This window comes from Uloborus diversus, chromosome 7, assembly GCF_026930045.1.
Source record: "Uloborus diversus isolate 005 chromosome 7, Udiv.v.3.1, whole genome shotgun sequence".
NCBI lineage: Eukaryota > Metazoa > Arthropoda > Arachnida > Araneae > Uloboridae > Uloborus > Uloborus diversus.
The window spans coordinates 9,947,328-9,972,067 of NC_072737.1; the positions used below are offsets into that span (position 1 = coordinate 9,947,328).

General features: G+C 34.0%; 1 protein-coding gene across 1 annotated transcript; it reads right to left on the reverse strand.

Moving 5' to 3' along the window:
• Positions 1-965: 965 nt before the first annotated feature.
• LOC129226231 (membrane metallo-endopeptidase-like 1) lies at positions 966-17,506 on the reverse strand. The gene is made up of 6 exons (XM_054860830.1): positions 17,327-17,506; positions 16,701-16,799; positions 9,832-9,909; positions 5,740-5,858; positions 2,774-2,832; positions 966-1,021 (listed from the first exon to the last, which is right to left on the reverse strand). The coding sequence occupies exons 1-6, from the start codon at positions 17,504-17,506 to the stop codon at positions 966-968; spliced, it is 591 nt and encodes a 196-aa protein (XP_054716805.1).
• Positions 17,507-24,740: the final 7,234 nt, after the last annotated feature.

Genomic DNA, 24,740 nt, shown 5'->3' on the forward strand with positions numbered 1-24,740 from the left:
GTTTTGGTGACAGGTTTAGTCTGGATAAATGAGGTTCTGCTGTACTATACTGGGTGTTCCATTTCAACCTGCAAGGCCTCTATTTTCGCAACCGTTGTTCCAAGACTCATACTTCCAAATGCAAAAATGTTCAAAATCAGAAGCAGGGTTAAGATATTGAAAGTTTGAAGCAAAAATAAAAATGAGTCAAAAAATACAAAATGTAACTTTTTATACGGGCCCCAGGTCATCCAACTTATATTTAGAGAAATAATCTCCATTAAAAACTATTACTGACACAAAAAACTTGACATTTGTGCGACCAAAATTCAAGGAGATATTCTAGTTTAAAGTTTTAAGGGACCAAACAGAAGATGAGATAGGAACTTACGCCCTTTCCGAAGAATGTCAGGTTATCAAAGTAAAAAACACAAAGTATTTATATTTTTCATTGCTATTCAACAATAAACGCAAATGTTATGCCGTGATATGCAAAACACAATGAAAAACCCCGGACGATTTGATAAACCACACTCTATGCACACATATAATTTTAAACACTTGTTAACTGCTATATTTTCCCCCAAAAGGTGTTATTGACGGCGAGTGAAAAGTGGTATAAGTCACAAAACGCTGCGTTTCATATCTTGGTGAATATTGGTCGTACTAATTTCAAATTTTTATCTTTGGAATTATTTTTTAATGGAGAATATTTCCCTAAATATGAGTTAGGGGACCTAGAGCCCGCATAAAAAGTTAATTTTTTTGTTTTTTGATTCATTTTTATTTTTGCTTCAAAGTTTCAATGTCAGAACTCCGGATCTGATTTTGAAAATTTTTGCAACTGAAAGTATGCATCTAGGACCAACGGTTGCGAAAATAAAAGTCTTGCAGGTTAAAACGGAATACCCTGTACATTTTATACATATGACATTTGAAAAATACGACAATATTCAAACTCTGTATGAAGCTGCAAACACTGTAGCTTACTCAGGATTCTCAACGTCCAACATTGGGGGTCTCATAATTCCCATTGGAACGACTGAAATGAGATAAAAAAAAGAATTTATATCATATTGTAATAATTAAATCTCTTTGACAGCTAATTTTCATCATCATCTTAGTTAAAAATTTCGAAGTACCAAAATAAATTGGGGGTCTCATAACATTGGGGGTCTCATCGATCTTATAGACGAATTTTTAAGTTAACTATTGTTTTGACTACTCCTTCTAGTAGAGAGCTATTAGCCTGGAAAGAAAAACTGAACATGTTGTAGCTTAAAACTGTAGAACAAAATACATGTATAGTACCAAAACTTTGAACGTGGCTTTGAATGAATAACAAGACTATTTCTTCAGTTACTTCCTCTGTCATAATGTCGGCCAAATCTGCTGCTTAATTGTTTCCAAAAACAGTAAAAAGAAATTCTAATTATAAAACAATTTTTTTTTAAATAAAGTTAGAGTGCTGATTTTAAGGCTGATTTTATTAAATTTTGACAGTTGAAATTTTTCAAATAATGTAGATTTTCAAGGGTTTTTTTTAAGCAACTCAACAGTTTCAAAGCGTTCATAAGAGCTTTTGTTCCACTGTATGCCTGTTCAAAATTACTTTTAAATAAGATAAATTTCAGCTATTTTTTAAAGCTATTTTTATGATTGAAGCTTACATATGCAAAAGTAGATATCTCGAAAAGAAATGTCTAGAATAAATTTTCATATACGTCGCTACAGAAAGATACGAGTTGAAACAGCTGATCCTGCTTTGTTTAGACTATTTAGGGTACCAATTGGGAACTCTCTGACTATCTCAGGTTGTTGGTCTACTTAAGTATTGCAATACCCGAAAAAACGCATTTGAAAGAAAGCATTGAAGATGCCTCTATTTGCAGCTATACGCTTCAATTATTAAGCTTAATTTTGAAATACTATACGTAAGTAAATTTTATGCCATGACATGCAATAAAACTATTAAAATATGAGGGTGTCAGCCTGAAACAGGATTCGCAGAACAAAGTTGTATCGAAGGACTAAAGTTACTTAAAATACACCGCCAGCTCAGTTATTCCATCCGAGGACTGCAGTTTCGTGCTTTTTAGCACTCATCAGCCCGGAATAGGAATCACATGAGCTGGAGGCGAAAAATCTCTTGAGGGAGCCAAGAGAGCCAAACAAACTGGTAGCTAATGCAGAATTAGCAAACCAGATGAACGACCGCAACAATGGTGCGGTTCAACTCAAAGATTAATGGCAAAGCTAAGGTATTTCCTTAAGAGGTTTTTCGCCTCCAGCTCATGTGATTCCTATTCCGGGCTGATGAGTGCTAAAAAGCACGAAACTGCAGTCCTCGGATGGAATAACTGAGCTGGCGGTGTATTTTAAGTGTTTCTGCCTTAGCCCCGGCTTTAGGGCGGTATTTTACTACAAAGGACTAAAGTTGTTTAAATGTAAATTGATTGTTTTGACCACTAGTTAAACAAGTGCGATATTGTCTATCCAGAAATGTCCTCCTGGCAGTATATTTGTCCATGTTCAGAAATTATATTTATACTGATTCGACACTATTTCGTGCTGTCCCATCTCTTGGTTAGAAATAGTGGAGGCGTTAATTCAAATTTTTACAATTAATACCCATTCACTCATGTCAGAAGTAGTAAGTGCTGGAATACGAATTGACGCCAAGTTTGGCGAGATATCATCAATTAGCCGCTAAATTATCTCTGTGAGATAATCCCGAAGTTTTAAAGGATATCTATGTGTTCAAGTGTTTAACAGTACAAAAGAAAATTCTTACCCAAGGCGTTTTTAGTCGCAAAGTAGTTACCACTTCCTTGCAATGGACCTTTGTAGATGCTGAAAGAGAGCAAAAATAATTAAAGATATATTTTAAAAGTATAATTACTAACTAGAGAAATTGTCAAGAAAACTCTTTGTGAGCTATATATTTTTTCGACTTTTATTGTCGTTTTATCTTTACTAACTAATAATAAAGCTGAAAGTCTCTCTGTCTGGATCTCTGTGACGCGCATAGCGCCTAGACCGTTCGGCCGACTTTCATGAAATTTGGCACAAAGTTAGTTTGTAGCATGGGGACGTGCACCTCGAAGCGATTTTTCGAAAATTAGATTTCGATCTTTTTCTATTTCAATTTTAAGAACATTTTCCGGAGCAAAATTATCATGACGTGGAACGGGAACATAGCCAATTGGCGAGAAATTCGTCATCCATTATTTGTAAATATACAGGCGAACCGAATGACCTTTTAATTTTAAACTACGGGCAAAGCCGTGCGGGTACCACTAGTTACTAATAATAAAGCTGAAAGTCTGTGTCTCTGGATGTCGGGATGTCTGCTACACGCATAGCGTCTAGACCGTTCGACGGTTTTCATGAAATTTGTCACAGATTCAGTTCTTAGCACAGGAGGGAGCACCTCGAAGCGATTTTTCAAAATTTCAATTTTGTTCTTTTTCTATTCCAATTTCAAAAACAATTTACCGAGCAAATTATCACAACGTGGTCTAGTAAATTACCAAATTAGCATAACGTGGAACCGTAACGTGAGCGAGCAAATGAATAAAGCAAATTGTCGAGAAATTCATCATCCAATTATTCACAAATATACAGGCGATCCAAATGACCTTTTGATTTTCTACTACGGACAAAGCCTTACGGTTACCGCTAGTGTAGTAAACCTCATGTACTCAGATTTTTTTTTTAAAATTGCACCCGTAAATTTTGGTTCGTTTTTGAATGAGCTGTTTAGTTCAAGAAATCTACCTTTTATCTTATATTCTTGTACAGGGTACAATTGTAGAGGTTTGGTAGATCGTCTCATTCGGAAATATGACACACTAATGGTAAAAAAGTAACAATTATAAATTGCTAAAAGCGGAGCAGATGAAGAATAAATTTTAATTGCGAATTACAGAAGATGAATTGATTTTTTTCTCTGTCCAAGTTAATGAAAGAAAATAAAAAGATTTAGCCAGTTTTTAATCAAATGACATTTTACAATTTCAGGACAATTTTTTGGAAGTTTAAAATAATTTTGAAATTATTTTCTCTGTTACTACTACGCAATTTATTAAGGCACCGTTGTCTTTTCGATTGTTGTAACAAAGCAACTCTTGAAGCTATAATATTTAAACAAATTTTTTTTGCTCTGGCAAGATGCCTAAAAGGATCGTGTTACTTGCTTAAAGAAGTAGTACTCTGTTACGTTTACAAGATCGCCACCATACTTCCACAAGAAAACTTGAGCTGGGTAAGATTATTATATACTTCTGTAAAGGCGTTTTACATGGCTTCATTGTTGCCTTAACAAATAAGCATGTTTTGCATCTAAACTTGAACATGTGTAAGATAATTTTGTGTTTTTGAGAAATCGCTCAGCACTCAGGTTTGCTTGAACAAGTAAACTTGTATCGGAATTTTGGTTCAACTCGGAGAGAAAATGGCAGCCTAGAGAATTGAGTTTTTTTTTCTAGTTTTTCATGCAGATAATTTGATTACTTTTACGCATTTAATGCTTCTTAGATTACTCGGATTCCACTCAAAACATTGCTGCTTTAATTTGTACCAGCGTACATTTTCTGTGTTAGTCAACGCAATAATATGTTTTTGAATATTATTTTTCCACACATTTTATTGACACATATCTTTTGGAATTCTTCCGAACGCTTTCGTGAACGAATTGCTTTAATTTATTGTAATGATTTTTATGGATAGTTACTTATAATCTAAGGAATTTGTTTACTTTTAAAGACAAATACAAAGTTGAATAAAAATTCCATTATGGTAAGTTTATTGTAGCATAAAAAAAAAGCTAAATCCACCTTAAGTTACAGGCATAATATTTCGCCAAAAAGTTTAACTTTCTTTAAAAAAAAAATATTTTCCTTTCTGAAACATTGATTAATTAATTAATGACAGTATAGAGGTTAATACACTCCTCAAGGATCGTGGGTCATGTGATCAAAACGTAATGAAAGAAACTGTTCCAGATGTTTCTTTATCCTGTTAGAAAAGCTTGACCACGGAGAGATGGCGGATGACCTTGAAGCGTAATCATAATTTCCATCATTCGTAAGAGGTTGTTTGTTATTATTTTATAATGGATTAGAATCAGCTTGAACGCTTCTACAACACCGCGATTGGTTCTACCTATTACAATGGATACAAATCATGTTTCTGCTTCAAGGTCATCCGCCATCTCTCCGTGGTCAAGCTTTAGCCTACATTTCACTAACTTCGTCGTGTTTGGAAAAGTTCCATTAATATCGCCACCATGACAACTGCAGCTAATATTTGGTAGATTTACCCACTTTCTTGGTGAAACACTGAGCTGTATTTCAAACAGCGTTGGTTTCTTTATGTGAATCGAGATAGTTCCTATTCCGAGTCACAACTGACTACAACTGTATTTATGTCGAGGACTGCATACTAAGTGCCTTGCCTCCATTATTTTTTATACCGATAGATGGCAGCACCATCACCGGATCGAACAGTTAATGAGAATTTAGAACTAGACCAGGTGTTAATAGCTACCTGGTACTAGCACCCCCCAAGGTATCGTTTCCCTTGGAGGACATTGAGACCACGAGCATATTTAACGTCGCCCAGTCCCCTTTAATGACGACGGTGGATCTTCGACCATCGAGGTTCGAACTCAGGACCCTCCGGCCCCGAATCCGACACTCTACCGATCGGGCTACCACGGCCCCATTCGAGATAGTTAAAGTAATGAATCTTTTTTACTTGTCCACCATCTGCCGGTGTTCCTCAACAGGCCGGTGCAGCTTCTGTAGTTCGTTGTGGACTAGGAAACGACTCATTTTCAACATGTTCTTCAGTAAGCTGTCAGTCGATAGCTCCAACTGTAACAAGAGTACGAATTGGTTAAGGGGGTCCGGGACACAAAAATCGTCAAATGTTGCATTTTTTTTTTATAATTTGAAAAATTGCTCCGTTTCTTTCTGCTTAAGAAGACGTTTGAATCTTGTTTCTATCTTAAATAGAACGAAAGATGTAAGTATTTTTGTTGCATGCATCTAACTAATGTGTACTTAACTTTTAAACTTTAAACGCGTTTTTCTCCATGATGCAATTTTTCCTGATTTCTTGCATTCAAACTCTTATAAGTCAGGAACCGATAGAGATAAAGTAATGAAACTTGGAGCATATCCTTTTCAAGCAGTTTGCTTTAATTTTTTTCGGCGAATTTGAAAAAAAACGTTTACTGCAAAAATTATGATTTTTTTTTAAAAAAAGTATCTTTGAATTTTTCGAAATTTTTCTTCAAATATTTTTTATTTTTTATTGAATCAATATTTTTAAAATCGCCGAATAAAAATTAAAGCTTAGATATTTGTGCATACTTTTTCGAAAAAAAATTGAAAATTGACCAACAATATTTTGAATTATAGCAATTTAAAGCAACCCCATTTTTTTGAAAAAAAAAACTAATTAAATTTAAATAAAAAAATATTTTTTTTTTCATATTTATGTTATGATTTTGCTTATTAAATAAATGATGAATCAGTGCAAAAAATTTCAAAACTCTAAAGTACATAATAAAAAAATTTTCAAAATGTGTCCCAGACCCCCTTAAAGTCCGACTACGTCCGGCTGTGGCACAGTCATCTATGACGTTGCTAGAAGTACAGTCGGACCTCCTTATATCGAAGTAGCAAATTGCCGGAAAAAATTCGATATATCGAAATTTCGATATATGGAAACGATCTTATTTTATCATAAAAGTATCCTAAAACATTAAAATAAAAGCTAATTTTCGTGTATGAAGCTCAATTTATATTTTATACGAGCATTGGATTAAATGAAAGTTATGATTAAAAAATTAACAGAAATTACATTTTTACGTCAACATACATCTTCATATTCTTCGGCAATTCAACTTGATCGCAATATTAGGGGATTTTCGTTTTAACAATGTGATCGAGAGAAAAGTAAAAAATCAATCTACTCAACTTGAATGATTTTTACTGACGCTAAGAAGACTAGGAATGATAATCAACAGAAACAAAAGGGATAACTTGAAATACATATACATATCGCATATACGCACATACATATACACACATACACATACATATATATATATATATATATATATATATATATATATATACATACATATATATATATATATATATATATATATATATATATATACATACATATATACACATATACATAAAAAAACATATATATAAGGGGGAAAAGGCTTGAAAAAGTTAATAGGTTCAAAGTGCTATATTGGGGCCAAGTAACTAGGAATTAATGAGAGAGAATACTGTTACATATATATCCTCGTATAAAATAAAAATATTAACAGAAAAGTAAATATACAAAAATACTTATAGTAAAAAGACTCTTGGTTAAAAGGTTGTATACATCCAGAAACTGATTTTACAGTGTTACTGGTGACAACTAAGATTTGAACTAAATTTGAGGGAATTTATGAACTTCAGAACGGAACAACGACCTTCAACTCCAGATTCCTTATGAGTTCCATAGTAACCTTTAGTGAACATAATTTTCTTCTCTAACCTTCATTTTTCATGAGACAAAGTCTAAAGTGGAAAAAAAATCCACAAATGTTTTGAAAAAAATTTCGATATATAGAGATTTTTTTCGATATATAGAAACAATTTTTCTATGTAATGAACAAAAAAATTTGCTGGGATTTCGATATTAAGAAAATTTCGATATGTGGAAGTTCGATATATGGAGGTTCGACTGTAAGTCCATTACTACGAAATTGATAGAGAATTAAGACGTTAGCCATATTAGGTGTTAGTGGCATTTTTGGCTGAATGCATGTACTTTGTAACAAGTTTAATTAAAGAAGTAATTCTACTTCTGCCATTTTCGATTATGAGAAATATTCGTTTCATTGTGAAAAAAAAAGAAAAATTGCACTTGAATTATTTACGAGTTTTTCTATATTTTAACGATATGAAGAATGGCCATATGAGACCAAGAGGCAAAAAGTGCGAATCATTAGAAATTTACAATCAGTAATATTTATTTTGTTACTTTATAGTTTGTTTCAATTAAGATTGCAGTAAATATCTTGAATGAAACAATTTAAATCTAAATTTATCCTCTGCAGATTGAAGTGTTTTTCCATGTTTACTCTTATTAATAAAAACGAGCGTGGTTTTGAAAATTAATACTTAAGATTTTTAGAAAGGGTTGAATGAAAATAAATGTAGGTACTTGTACTCATGTATTCAGTAAATTACCGGCCCATTAGCCAGGGTTAAGGCAGAAATAGGTATTTCTGCTTTAGCCCTGGCTAATGGGCCGGTAATTTACTGAATATACCTTGCCTTGCGTTCAATCTTCTAGTTGAACCGAACCATTGCTTCGGTCACTCGTCTGGTCTGCTAATTCTATATTAGCTACCAGTTTGTTTCGCACTCATGGCTTCCTTAAGAGGTTTTCCTTCTCCAGCTCAGTCACTTTCCTATGCCGGGATGATGAGTGCTAATAAGCACGAAACTGCAGTCCTCGGCTGGAAATGACTGAGCTGGCGGTGTATTTCACGTACTTCTACTCTTGTTTTTTTTTGTGATTATTAATATTGACATGATTAAGGTGCGATAACAACTGCTTTTACTGAGCGAAAACGTAAAATTTGCATGTTTTCTGCTCTTTAATACAATCCTGTTTCTACCTTTCCGTGTTTTATTTTCCCTCCTTCATGGAAATGGCCGTTTTAGAAAAACGCGGTCAAGGGTCTTGGGACAGCCCGAGTTTACTAAACATGTGATCATATTGACGATAAATCTTTGTTTTGTCTTCACTTTTTACAAGTTGAAACTGGTTTACATCATTAATTTTAACTACCAGTGTTTTGTAAATCTTAATATCGATCAGAGGGCACCTGCCTTCAGCTCGATCATGGATATGACTGAGGAGCTTAAGGTATCCGACAGCGTTCGAAGACATTTTTTTGAAAAATAACCTGGACATTTTTTAAATGTTATTTTTTAACTACATATATTTCAAAACTATGAAAAAAAAATGTAAAAACAAGCTATTAAAATATTATTTTTTAAAAAAATGGACAAATTTGAAGAAAAATAGCGAAAAAACGTGTCTTACGCTAACAGCTATTAACAAAATTTGGTTCTAATCACACACAAACCCTTGTAGTAATACATTTGTATGACATTAATGTGTGTTTTGCTCTAAAAGTTTTATTACTTTTTAAAAAAAAGTACTGAAATATAGCCGAACAAAGTTCCTATACTGGTATTTTTCGCAAACAAACGCCTTTGTTTAAACTTATCCGCATGAAAATATTACTTAATAATGAAATTCAGCTTAGCTTTTAGAGGAAAACATCAAGCATATTACAGAGAACTATCTCAGAAAATTTCACATCAATACTCGAATACCTTTGAGATATCATTGTTACAGTAGACAGCTTTCTTCAAAAATATAGTTCTTCAGAAAACACGTTTAAATGCAACTTCCGGTCTGGAGTTCAGTGTATGACTCTGTAATAATACAGCTATAACTCCAGTTGTAACTCACGTAGAGTAAAAACTAAGACAGTTTTGGAAAGCTAATGAATCAGACTACAAAATGAAATCATAAAAACAATTACGAATATTTCATCGAAAATGTCGATTTTAACCTTAAAACAAGGGCGAACATGCAGTCTCTGGATATCGCAAACGGGATGTTGATACTACTTGTAATTTCAATTACTGCTTAGAATTTCTGCTTATCTATTAACACGTGCGCTTTGTATAGCACGGAGATGTTTGAAGTAAGGCAATATATGCAATTTGAAAAACAAAAAGAACAACTTACCTTTGCGTAGAAAGTTTCCACAAAATCAGAATTAAGCTTATTTCGCGGATATCCAACTTCCATTTTCATAGCCATAATCTATAAAAGTAAGAAACTAAAAAATACAATGAAACCTCATTACAACGAATACCAATACAATAAAATATCTGGTTCGGCGAAAAAAAAATCAGCCCCGACTTAATTTCTACTTCGGTGCTTAAATTCCATTACAACGGAACTCCCATCACAACGAACAAAAGTGGCGGTCACTACAAGTTCGTTGTAAAGTGATTTCGCTGCATTTGAAATAATTCAGTTTGCAAAAGTATATTTTGGCCTGCAATTAATCATAATCACGAGAAACATTTGAATGGTAATAATGTGATTTATTTCATTCAACGGAAACATATATTTCACTCATTACAGGCTGTAAATATTTAATATGATCTCGCTTTTAAGCAATCATTGCAATACGACCAGCAGGCCCGGCTCTTGGGGTAGGCGGCCGCCTAGGGTGGCAGATTTTAGGGGTCGGCAAATTTCGAAATTGAAACTTTTTTTTATAAGTGCCGTAAGATATACAGCTTTAATGTTAAAAAAATTATAGTTTAGAGTTTGTACCAGTGCTTGAATATGCAAAACATGGTTCGGAATTCAACTAGAAATTCAGTTTAGTTTGAGGGGCGGCAAATTATGTGATTTAAAAGTCTTTGGAAAATATTAATACATGTTTCAGTGCCACAAGATGCGCTACTTTAATGTTAAACAAGAAGTTCTGTCTAAAACTATACGAGCCTACTTTCCCGTATACCCATACTACTTTCTAGTACCTGATCAATATTCTCAAAAATAGCTAAAATCGCAAATTGTTTCAAACATATTTTTGCTAATTTCTAGGAATAAAGTATTGTGGGATTCGATGGGTTCTGATCTTGACACTGTCACTCAACGAACGATTCGCATTAACACTCATAATGAAATTTTAATTAATACTAGAACCTATGTACAACAGCTATTTACATTTATGAAATCAAATATCAATTCTACATCTACAACTACGGCATTTTCACAGCGAACTATTCGGGCGGCCTTTTTACGCGTCCGTCCATTCTCGTTTCCTTGGCTCTTTTTCCCGCTCGTCCCGCAGACTCGTGGGATATGTTATGTCGGTGGATACTCGGTGGCGCCGGCTCTTCCAGCCATCTCAAGGTAGTCTGGGCGCCCCGGTCTGGGCTCCTACAGTATTCCTCACACATCTAAAAAAATTAGATGCGTAAAAAAAAAAAAAAAAAAATCGTCTGCGCATATCGTTATGTAGAAACATAAATGACTTCGAGTTTATTCGCCGAAAACTGAATACCTAAATTAAAACTTTAGCGTGAAAATAAAAACAAATCATATCAACAATAATTATTTCACAGTGAAAACCATAGCTGCGGAGTCTGAGTCGGAGTCAATATCATTTTGGGATAAAGGAGTCGGAGACGAATATCCAAGAATCGGAGTCAGTCATTTGTCCTCCGTGTATAAATTTTTGCCAAAGCTACGAAGTCGAAGTCGGGGAATCGGAGTTCGATTAATTGTCGGACACAGGAGTCGGAGTCAGGTGCTTCTAAATTCTCGGAGTCGGAGTCTGGAGTTTGGCGTCAAGAGCTATTTCCAACAAAATTTGTTTGAAATAAATCCGCCTTCAAGTACGGAATTTACATTGACTTTTAGTTTCCCCGTAGGCGCTAATGTTAAGTCTTTTCGAACTGTTCAAAATTGAACAAAAAATAGTTCAAATCAAAAAGTGAAATATGGGAATGAGGTGTCCTCGCCGAGATCTTTCGAACAAAAAAAAGTTTGTTCGAATCGAACTATTCATTCAAAAGTTATTAGGGGGGGGGGACAGACAGACAGACCGACAGACATTTTTCCCCATCTCAATACCCTACTTTCCAATTTTTAATTTTTCGATATTTATTTAATTATTTTATTTATTTTTGATTTTTTTTTTTTTTTGTTTTTCGCGACATTTTTAAGATGCATTAAGCCTTCTTTCATGCTTTTTTCTTCTTTTTCTGACTTTTACTGGGAAAGTTGGCTAAAAGGATAGTTTAAAGTGTATACCGGTGCTTGGATATGCAAAACCCAGTTTAGAATTTAACAAGAAACTCACTTTAATTTTAAGGGCTGCATATTACTTGATTTATTTATGTACTAGCTGCGTCGCCCGGCCCCATTTCGAAAATATAAGTTATGTCAAGTGACACGTGTTTCACAATTTGGCTTAAATAATAGAAGAAAAAAATGTACTGTAAAATTTCCGGCGAAAAAATGATTCTTAAATTTTGTTAACCATAAATCTCTAAGTTATGAATAAATTAAACGCAACCCTCCATTTATGCAATTAAAATTGATTCTCTTCTGCTGGCGGTAGAAAAAAAAACCAAAAAAATATGCAAAACGGGAAATTTTTACCTCAAAGCAAAAGCAACAATTTGTTTGTCCACAGTTGTTATTTGTTCACAGTTGAGAAAAAAATGGCAACAGATCAAAAAATGATTTTATTCACGTTGATTTAAACTGAGTTCGTTGGCAAACGATAAATTTCCGACTTGGTATGGATGTTTCATTAGGCTTAAAAATGCTTATAACTCTTTTTGGATTTTACAGCTTTGGTTTTTTGAAATTCGAAGAAAGTAAATCAACTTAAGGGGTATTTTTCGGAGGGTTTCGAATGAGACCTAAATCAAGAAAATCGGATTATTATTTTGGGGAAAAAGAGCTAGTTAATGTCATTTTTCTCCACAAAATGTTTGTGAGATTCTGGGAAACACTTTTTCATATACATTTTTACGATTAAAAGTGTTCATTTTTACTTATTATTGTAGAAAAGAGTCTAACAATGTTTTATAGTTTCTATCAAGCACTTTTACTAAAATGTATGTGAAAAATATAATATCAAACATTTCATTTAACACGGTACTGGTTCTCCGCCCTCCTCTTTCATTTATTCCCCTTCTCTAGTGCTCAGAAAATAAGAAAGTCTTTTAACGACCCCCAAACTTCATCTCTCTGATATCACCAAAAGGATGATGAAAATTGAATTTTTAGTACTACAATTTCGCAAAATTTAGGAGGAAGGAATCTCTGAACCTCTTCCGATACCATCATTGAAAAACGCTTGCTAGGACTTCAATTTCCAAACGTTTCCAGTGGAGAGCCCTTGTATCTCCTTTTCCCTGACATCGCTGAAGATTGTTTGCTATTGCGTTTTTGGAACTTCGATTTTGAAATCTTGTAAGGGAGATGCAAATCAAATCGAAAAATTTATCAAGTGCAATCTCTGAGTCATATCATTTTTCCAAAGGGCCACAAATACGGTAAGTAATCGCGTTTTAAAGACATCACTTCCGAAAAATTTCCTGGGAGGGTACTCAAAGCTTTTCTTTCTTTTAACATTACCAAAGGTTTTGTAGTAAGTTATTATAAAGTATGCAAGTAAGTATGAAGTAAAGTATTATAAAGTATAATGTAGTAAGGTAACATTACCAAAGGTTTTGTAGTAGTTTATGTATTACCAAAGACTGCCTAAAACTCCGTTTTTAGGACTAGAATTTCGAAAAAATTTCCCGGGGAGAACCCCCGGACCCCTCTAATTATCCATGTTCTATCTTCGAGTACTGACCGACCCCTTTTCAAAACCAGAAGTTTTATCACCTCATTCTCTCCATCTTTATCTTTACTAATAATAAAGCAGAAAGTCTCTTTGTCTGGATGTCCGGAGGATGTCTGGATGTCTGTAGGATGTCTGGATCTCTGTGACGCGCATAGCGCCTAGACCGTTCGACCGATTTTCATGAAATTTGGTACAAAGTAAGTTCATGTAGTTTATGTACGTAAGTACAAAGTAACATGGGGGTGTGAACCTTGAAGCGATGTTTGAAAATTCGATGTGGTTCTTTTTCTATTCCTGTTTTAAAAAATTATCAAAAGATGGACGAGTAAATTACGAAATTTTCATAACATGGAACCGTAACATGGGCACAAGCCAATTGGCGAGATACGAAATTATCATAGCGTGGAACCGTAACATGGGTACAAGCCAATTGGCGAGATACGAAATTATCATAGCGTGGAATCGTAACATGGGTACAAGCCAACTGGCGAGAAAATTCACCATCCATTATTTGTAAATATACAGGCGAACCAAAAGACCTTTTGATTTTTCTATTACGGGCAAAGCCGTGCGGGTACCACTAGTATACAATATATACATTAGATATGATTGAAAAAATTGCTGGGAAGGAGAGAGAGATAGAAATGGAATGAGATTGACGTCCATTTCAAATGAGAAAATCTTATTAAGTGCCCCTCCCTCCTAAAATTATTTTCTGGTTGCGCCATTGCTTTTGCCTCTTTGATTCCCGATACTTCCAACTATGAGCACCAGCTCCTCCTTGTTTTACAAAGTTCCTACGCTACTGATTACGACTTGTTCAGAGATTCCAAACCTGTTCCACTATTGGTTTAAAAAATGGCAGGTTTTTATTTATTTAGTTTAAAATTACAAAAGGGAGAAAAGTTAAAGGATTTCTTTTAATGTACCAGTCTCTCTGGAGTATTTGATCTCGAAGAACAGTGTTAAGGCTGGGATATAATTCAGGATTTTATTTCTTTGTTTATTACCAATTTGTATTTGAATAACTTACTTTAGAAAGAACTTACTTTTTAAAGGGCTTACTTTAGTTAAGTTGAAGTGCCGCCCCTTGTTAACAAGGGGTTAACAAGGGACGGCACTTTTTAACCTCGCCTAGGGCGGCAGAACTACTAGAGCCGGCTCTGACGACCAGTGCACAAGTAAGAACCTGTCAGCTGATTACAAAACTTTGAACGCAGGCTTTTGGGTCAATCCATTTGAACGGTTGTGATATTTTTGAGACTACAGGCGTGTCTCCGTTTCAACCTGCAAGACCTCTATTTTCGCAACCTAGATGCATACTTCCAATTGCAAAAATGGTCAAAATAAGGTGCAGAGTTAAGATGTTGAAAGTTTGAAGCACAAACGAAAATGAGTGAAAAAACATGAAATCTAACTTTTCACACGCACCGCAAGCTCTCTAACTTATATTTAGGGAAATAATGTCCATTTAAAAGTAAGTCCAACACGAAATTATTCGAAGCATTTGTAACCAAAACTCAAGGAGATATCCCAGATCAAAATTTTAAGTGGCTGCGCAAACGATGATAGTGAAACTTATCGCTGTTACAGAAGAACGGCAGGTTGTAGAAGTAAAAAAAAAAAAAAAAAAAAAAAATTGAATTTTGACATCTTAAATTCAAATTATGTTTTTCGCAATCACGAGTGTGTGTATGTAGGCGTGTGTGTTTGTGTATATCGGGGCATGTGTGTTTGTGTGTGGGGGGTATGTGTGTTTGTGTGTAGGTGGTATGTGTATGTGTGTGTAGGCATGTGTGTTTGTGTCTGTGTGCTGGCATGAATGTGTGGGGAGTTGTGTGTATGTGTAGGTCTGTGTGTATGCGTGTGTGTATGTGTAGGTGTCTGTATGTATGCGTGTGTGTATGTATGTATGTGTTTGTCTGTCTGTGTGTGTGTGTATGTGTTCGTGTGTGTGTAGTTGTGTATGTTTGCGCGTGTGTGTAGGAATGGATGCAACCGGGAGACTGTTTTCGCTAGAGGTGCAGCATCGTGAGGAGCCGGTCGACGGTGACAGGGTGCGGAGGGTGGTGGTGGGAAAATAAAAAGATAGGACATCAAAACAGTCAAATAAAAGCAATAAGCAATCGTGATTGCTCAAAAAAATTGTATTTTTCATAGCTATAGAAGAAAAAAATATTCAAATTTTCTGCTTGATACATAAAAATACACTATAAGAGCTCGTATACCGTGCGTACCTTCTTTCAATTGCTAAAATATCTTGATAGAAGTGCTCTCTATGCTCGTCACCCACAGCACCACAATTTCTCGGAAAAAAGTAGAGATGCGAGTCCAAGGAGTTTATTTTGAGCGACATATTACAATCTAGCTGTAGGTACGTAAGTTGGCTGGTGTGCAAAGAGCCAACATTGTAAAATTTCCTCCTGTCATAAAACTACTCATATTTTATCGAGGAAATAAGAGCTAAGTAAACATTTCAAACTTTATGTTCGTTTATGTCACATCATAATGAAGAGGAATTAACTATTTTTTACCCGGAGAGATTTTCGTTGGTTGGTTGGCTTGATTGGGTTTTTTGGCACAAGAGCCTTAATAGGCTATACTGTGCCAAACGATTGTTAAACTGTGGAAAGAAGAGCCAAAAAAGTGAGTTTGGTTAAGGAGCAAAAGGCATAAAACTTTTGAAAAATTAGCCAAAATAAAAACATAAACGAAGTTTTAAATTTCGAGGGAGCAACCGAAAGGAATATCTAAGAAACAATTTTGAGTAATATAAAAAATGTAAACAAAACAATGACAAGACAAAAACAAGGACATAAGGACAAACACTAAATTAAAGGCATAAATCCAATCTCCTAAAGGAAAAGGAACAATTTCGGGGACAGATTTTGAGTGTAGAATAATGCTATTTTTAGTTTGATGGTAAAAGTGCCATCCAAAAATCAAATTATTTGAGTGCCATACCCATACTTTTTCTAGTGTGACATTTTTAGATTCTTCATCCAACCAAGATGTCGATGACACTATGTCTATGAATGTATTTTTTAATGGCAAAAGTGCCATCCAAAAATCAAATTATTCGAGTGCCATACCCATACCTTTTCTAGTGTGATATTTTTAGATTCTTCATCCAACCAAGATGTCGATGACACTATGTCTATGAATGTATTTTTTAATGGCAAAAGTGCCATCCAAAAATCAAATTATTTGAGTGCCATACCCATACCTTTTCTAGTGTGACATTTTTAGATTCTTCATCCAACCAAGATGTCGATGACACTATGTCCATGAATGTGTTTTTTAAAGAATCGACCATCGCTGTTGCCTGAAAGAGAAAGTATATTTACAAAGTGCCAATACACAGTTATTATTTTTGTCCTCCATTACTGTTGACTTAAAATTTATTAAAAGTTTTTAGAGTCCTATTAATTAACTCCAAATTATAGAAAACCAATGTAGACTCGGATCATTAGTTCGCGCATACGCCTTGAATTGGGCTAAAATTGCCTAAAATTTGAAGTTAACGAATGCGCGACTAATAATCTTATGTAAAAGTTATAAAATATTTTTTTAGGTTCAAAATACTCTATGTACTAATAATCTACGGTTGATGCACTATAAAAATTAGACAACAAAATGTAAAAAAAAAAAAAATTGGAAAATTCAACTTTAACATAGTTTTCCAAATTTTCAGTCTCATGCTCGAATTGAAGATGTTAACTCTTTTTTAAATTTTTCCCTAATTGAGGATAATAAACTATAACTTTTGAGAAGGTAACACGATTCCGAAATAAAAAAAAAATCATTTTTTTCGAACCACTATACGCGGTTTCCTCTCAACCATATACTTGCCTTTTCCTCCACTTCTGTGGGGTATCCATTCTTGCTGTAGTAGGCGGCGATGGCATTTCCAAACCAGGAGCTAACAAGGCTGACGCAGCCTTTCCACCTTGAAGTGTACGTCTTCAGCTTGGAATGGCGCAGTTCAGGCGTCAGGAGCGTGTAGTCCTGGAAGATTTGCCTGAACGGCATGCTCATGAAGGACATGTAGCTCAAGACGAACTTCCAGGACATGTAGTTGGCCAGTGTCCTAAATAAATAATCAACATGAAATGTGTGGAAAAGACATGTTCAACGTAAGTGAAGAAAATACGGCAACTACGAGGGGGGACCCAAAAGTAACCGGATTTTTGCTCTAAAATATTTATATATTAGTTTATTCACAAAATTTCTTTTGTCTCTTTCAAAGTGTTCACCCTTAGATGAAATACACTTGTTAATTCTTTTTTTCCACTTTTAGAAGCTCCCCTGAAACTCTTTAGCTTTGACCATGTTCAGTGCCCGTTGCGAAGCAGTTTTTACAGCCTCTACATCATCAAAACGCTTCGATTTCAGAATTTTTTCATCCTCGGGAAGAGAAAAAGATCACAGGGGGCTAGGTTTGGCGAATACGGGGGTCGAGGAACGACTGGCCACCCCTGACAGGCCAAGTAGCGATTAATAGTGAAGGCTGTGTGTACGGGAGCGTTATCATGGTGAAGGAACCATTCTTCTGATCGCCCGCGCGAGCTCAAACTCATTCTTGTTTTTTCAAAAGTTTCGTCAAGCGTAAAACGACGACTCTTGTTGATTTTTTGGCGGTTTTTTTTCAACGTTTTCATCATTTCGAGACGTTGAAGGGCGCCCAGAGCGAGCATGATCTTCCACATTCTTGAAAGCTTGTTGAAGCATTTGGTAAGCTATTCCGTTGCCAACTTTTCAAGCAGGAAGCAAAATTTCAAGCTTACAGTACGTTCTTTTAAATCTGCCATAATGAGTTCGCAGGCGGAAAGCAACAACACCTGAGAAAACCAACACTACGATCAGACGGTATCAACTGCCCTTGCTCAGCTGGTTTGTGAAGGTCTCTACTTAGAGCCATCTAGCTGAAGAACACTCTACTCCATCTAGGATTGGCATCGCGCCATTATTCCGGTTTCATTTGGGTCCCCCCTCGTAGTTAAAATAAGATTTAACAACATTTTATTGCACAGAATCGCTGCAGACATGTGTTTCGGCGTTACAAGGAACGCCTTTTTCGATGCAGAAGAAACGAGCTTATGGATGAAAAGAGCTGTGCAATTGCACGTTATCTTATTTCACTTTTCGTGAGCAAAGTTATTTATTCAGTTCCTGCAGCAAATAGTCGTTTGGATTCTACAGTGGAACTGATTAATTAGCGGAAACATACTTCAAAGTCATGACTGAATCTGTCACATACTCGAGAAACCCCGTATTTATGACGCTGGTGTTTGGCTTTGAGCAATGAGAGCCCAAGGCAAGAAACGAAAACAAAGCAATAATAATAACAGGAATAGGAAAAAAAGGAAGGAAAAAAAAACGCACAGAAAAAGTTTTTAAAAATAAAATTCAGACTCATTGGAAAAAAAAGTACATGAAAAATGTTAGTTTGGTGAAGGACAATTTATAGTTACAAATATTTACTAATAGCTCTAAGAGATTTAAAAAAATGTTCGAAAAAGTAAACCCAAAATATGACAGCGTTAAGTCGTACAAATTTCGGCGAAGTGCAGATGCTTGTTTCGAGAATACGTGAACCCTAATGAAAAAGAGGTGAGATTATGGATTAAAAGAGACAAAAGCGATGTCTTTGCTACGTCAGTGTTAACATTCACCAGAGAACGTCGACATTTACCAGCTTTCTGTCTTTCATTGTAATATTTTTATAGATTACAACCTAACATTAGTTATTAACACATCCCATTTGTAAACGTTTAAGTATAAATTAAATTATATTCACTATTTGACGTTAACGTTTTTTTTTTTTTTGTCATTTTGGCAAACAGATATCATTATTAGTTGTCCACTAACTTGCAGCATTAGTAAGTTTTCTTGAGATAAAGCGGTTGTTCTAGATGAGCGAGGGTAAGAAACATTTTGAAAGCGATTTCGGTTCGGCAATTGAGTAGTTAGGTGGTTAATGCACTAATATTACATAAGTATGGGTCTGTCCACGGTGACTGACGTTACAATTTGACTCTATTTTTAACTTATAAATTCAGCACTGTCTTGAAATAATTTTTTTTTCTTCCGTAATTGATCTAAAATATCATGATATGGTACATCACTACACCCACACTTGTTTTCAGACTTTAAGAGCCATTATTTTGAAATTCAGACAAAAAACGAAAATTTTGGCAGCTACCATTTTTGATTTTTTCTAATTTTTTTATATGTCAAAGTAGGTCATGAGAAGTGAACATTCTGAAATTTTTAGCCTTCCAAAAAATTTCTTTCGCTCGTTAAAAAATTCCCAAAGTTTGAGGTTTTGCAGCGCTTTTTAAGAAAAATTCTAAAAGTCGCATTTCAGTGCACTTTAGCTCTTTACAGAAACACCACCCCACGGTTATGTTTTATATTTATTGGTTGTACTGTATCTAGTGATGATGACTTCATAGTTATTTTGGTTGGGGGGTTGTTGCTTTCTTCAGATAAGGGGTCGCAAAGTATGGATTTTATCCGTTTTCGCGCAAGTTGAACCTGCGTTATTCTTCCCAAAAAGCCACCCCCCGGAAAAAAAAAATGTGACATATACTGAAAGTTTTATACTATGAAGCGAGTAAATAGCACAAAATTTGTTTGAAGTTTAATTTTTTTTAGGAGATAAATGCCCTGATATTTTTCAAATTTTCAAAAAATTGTGCTTTTTTGATCGCAATTAACTCAAAACAGCATCACTAGGAAAAAAAACCTTTTATATATTATGGTACCTGGCTATGTGTAAAACATTATGAAAAAGAAAACAGCATGGGTTTCTCTTCTTGTTTTTTAGAAAATAATTTTTTTTTTGTAGCTCATTTTATGCGTTTTCTCGTGCGTAAAACGTGTGTCCAGTATGCAGATTAGATCTGCTAAAACTTAAAAATGTAGAAAGAATGTATATATGTATGTGTAAAGAAAGAGAAAAACGACTAGCACTACTTTATTTTTCTGATTTTTACAAATTGATGGTATTTTTAATTGCAGGTAAATCAGAAAACGATGAATCGATATTATATGTATGTGTATATATATATATATATATTATATATATATATATATATATATATATATATATATATATATATATATATATAATATATATATATTGATTTATCGTTTTATCGTATCAATCCCAAAATAATTCTTTCTTATTTATGTCCATAGCAATAGAAGAAATTTCATGAACAATATCTGCTTCACTTTCCTCTAAATGTCTATTTTTTATGTTATCTTCAAATACCTCTAAAAGGCTGTCGGTTCTTGATTAATCAGTATTATTTCCTTTTTTCTTTGCTTTGTATATCGGATAAAAGCAGCTTGAATTTGACTTTTTTGTCAGATATTGTTCGGTTGGAATATTTTAATGTCTTCAATCATCTCTATTCTCATTGCATGTTCTACTTGGTCGGGCGTCTGATTTCTCCCCGGTTTTCTCACCATAAAGGAACTTTTCTTAAAAGAAACTCTCTTTGTTTCATTGAAAATCGTGTACTTTTACGAGCTGGGAGAGCCCACCCCTCACATGAGATTGACAAAATGTTTTCTTCTTTGTTTTCTCCTTGTTGACTGGTAGATGCCTGACCAAGACCATAAGAAACATAACTCTGAACAGGTATTTGAAGATGACATAGAAAATAGACATTTAGAGGAAAGTGAAGCAGCTCTTATTCATGAAAATTTCTTCCACTGCTATGGACATAAATAAAAAAGAATAATTTTTTGATTGATACGATAAATTAATATATATATATATATATATATATATATATATATATATATATATAATATATATATATATATATATATATATATATATAATATATATATACACACACAAACACACACAAATATGATATCGATTTATCGTTTTCTGATGTACCTGCAATTAAAATACCATCAATTTGTAAAAATCAGAAAAATAAAGTATTGCTAGTCTTTTTCTTTTTGTCTTTTCACACATATATACATTCCTACTACATACTGTCCAACCACGGATTGCATGGAATTTTTCAAAATGTCCAAATAAGACGAATCTATGAAAAAGAGGGAAAAAGTAAAAATTTGATGCGCGTATTCCGCTCATTTGAATCAGACTCTGCTTCTGCAAAAGCTGACATCGGTAAAAAAATATAGATTCTGTCCATTTCTGGCTGTAAAACGGATGTTTGTCTTCCATACAATCCGTGGTCAGACTATAGTTTAAGTTTTAGCAGATATAATCTGCATACTAGACACACGTTTTTACGCGCGAGAAAACGCATAAAATGAGCTAGAAAAAAATTATTTTCTAGAAAACAATAAGAGATCCCATGCTGTTGTCTTTTTCATGATGTTTTTACACATAGCCAGGTACCATAATATATAAAAGGTTTTTTTTTTTCCTAGTGATGCTGTTTTGAGTTAATTGCGATCAAAAAAGCACAATTTTTGAAAAATTTGAAAAATATCAGGGCATTTTTCACCTAAAAAAAATTAAACCTCAAACAAATTTTGTGCTATTTACTCTCTTCATAGTATAAACTTTCAGTATTTGTTATAATTTTTTTTTTGGGGGGGGGGGATGGCTTTTTGGGGGGAAATAACGCAGGTTAAACTTGCGCGAAAACGGATAAAATCCATACTTTGCGACCCCTTATCTGAAGAAAGCAACAACCCCCAACCAAAATAACTATGAAGTCATCATCACTAGATACAGTACAACCAACAAATATAAACATAACCGTGGGGGTGGGTGTTTCTGTAAAGAGCTAATGCGCACTGAAATGAGACTTTTAGAATTTTTCTAAAAAAGCGCTGCAAAACCTCAAACTTTGTTAATTTTTAACGAGCGAAAGAAATTTTTTGGAAGCTAAAAATTTCAGAATGTTCACTTCTCATGACCTACTTTGACATGTAAAAAAATTAGAAAAAATCAAAAATGGTCACTGCCACACCTTGTCTGAACTTCAAAATAATGGCTCTTAAGAACTTTTTGTTTTTGTATGAAATTTAGGAGACTAAAAAAACGTGACTGATGTTACGCAGAAGAGACATTGAGGACTATTAACGTAAAATCTAAAAAGATTTTTTCTCCTTAAAATAAAGATTTTATACTTGATGAAAGCACTTTGTTTCATTGAAAAAAAACTGAAAAAAATTAACATTTAACACCCGAGACTGATGATACAAAGATTTAGTGACTGATGTTACATTTACAAAAAACTGCTGCGATTATAAATTATTTCTCTTTAAAAATAAAATGAGTATATGTTTTGTTTAAAATTGTAAAATTGTATTTAAATTACAAGAAGAGTACATTCATAAAGTTTTAAAAGTTATATTTTTCATGTATTTCATAAAGTAAAAAAGTCATCTTGTATTTACTACACATCTAGTGCGCTAAATATGTTATTCCTTTCTCACGAGAATAATAAATTTCATCCACATTGACAGGCTATTTCCAATGTTTTACTGCTTGAATCTTGACAGTTACTAAATACTCCTAGTTTTCAATTTCAATGCATTTAACTTATCTTGATACAGTTCTTTGTCATATTCTTCAAGACCCAAGTTGCAGTCAACAATTTTAGAACATGTTCTGCTGGAAGTGAAATTTCTCTTTTACTTTAGAAAAAGGATTGTTGCTAAACACCTGCAACAGCTTCTGCATTTAAAAAAAAGTATTACTCAAATATCCTTATATATTATTTCTGTAACCTGTTTTTGGTTTCCACGCGAGATTTTCCTCAATTCTTGATCGATTTCTTTGATTTACAACTTATTTTAAAGCTTATCGTGCAGGCTACTGACGAAAAATAGACCCACGGTCTAAAAAATTGTTTTTTTCGGGCAAGAAACCTGTTTTAAAAGAACCAGAATGAGGTTTTCAGGAAAATTTATTACTTTAACTTGCACTGTGACCGACAGAGCTGAATAGCTTGATCGGCAGAGCGTTCGACTGGTAACCAGAAGAATGCGTGTTCGGGCCCACGTCCGGACAATCTGCATCAAAAAATTAGATAAATACCGCGCATTACACGAACACTTAATATCAAAGAATAAAAAATATGAGGGAGTAGAATAAATGATCGAAACGGTCATTGCTGTTATGAAAAACTTGATACAAAGTTAAGCTAAATTAATTCTTAATTGAAAGGTTTTTTCTTTCTTTTTTTTTTTATAAGCTTTGGCTCCGGTAAAAAAATTAAAGCATACTGTAAGCGAATATATAAGTATCAGGTTAAGATTTCAGACTACAATGGAAATTGTAGTTTGATCAAAAACAAATAATAAATCGTATACTGAAGTATAGATTCTTCTAATGAATTTTTGACTCTTTGTATACAAGTAAAAAAATTACAACCTCAATTTGAAGGGTAAACTATTTTTTTTTCTTCTTTTTGTAAAAAGCAAATAGCCTATCACATTTTTACTACATTCGAAAAGCTATGCTTAAAAAAAACTTAGTTCAAATTATTTTGCATTTTAACCGTGCTGTTAAATGATGAACACATGCTGCCATCTAAATTATAAAGGTTCAAGCAGCCTGCGACAACAAATTGTAAAAAAATTTCAAAAATAAAAACACTTCTCCTCATTATCTTATCTTATATATTATTCGCCGCTCATTTTAAAATTTATCAGGACAGCTAATGACCGAAAAGTAGACTTAGGTCGAAAAAATCAAGTTTTCGGAAACGCCCCTTGCTGTTGTAAAACCTTGATGCAGCCTGAAGTTCTCATGCAATTTTTTTTTATATTTTTTTAAAGCAAAGTTCTAATACAATTTTGCAATTTTTTGCGTCGCTTTCGCCAAGAAAAAAAAAAAACGTTGTGTGTGTATGTTTTAAAATAAAGCTTAAAAGCACTGGACCTTAGTTGTTCGGTTAAATTGATTAGTTTTTTTTTCGAAAGACTGTTCGGCTATAAACTAACTGCACTTCGGGCAAGCTCGAGCTGTCCGACATAATAGCAAATTTAGATTAATATTACGCATTACATATACTCATAACATACAACAGATAACACACGTAATAAAATAAATGCAATGGGAATGCTACTTGGTGTTTCGACTCCTTTATGCCGGCTACAGTTATCATTCGTATACGTTGACTGTTAATCGAAGGGTGTTCTTAATTTTTTTTTAAAGCTTTGACTTCTTCCAGGCCACTAAGCATATTGTAAGCATAAAAGAGTATTAGATTTACCTCAAGGGAATCCTTTTTGTGCAGAAAAACATTTTCAT

Excerpts from the sequence above, each read along its gene's own strand:
- LOC129226231 (XM_054860830.1), bottom strand. The coding sequence starts at position 17,506 with ATGCCGTTCAGGCAAATCTTCCAGGACTACACGCTCCTGACGCCTGAA. Across the intron at positions 9,910-16,700 it reads AAAATGTCACACTAGAAAAG|ATTATGGCTATGAAAATGGA; the intron begins GTATGGGTATGG and ends TTACTTTTATAG. Across the intron at positions 1,022-2,773 it reads TGCGACTAAAAACGCCTTGG|TCGTTCCAATGGGAATTATG; the intron begins GTAAGAATTTTC and ends ATCTCATTTCAG.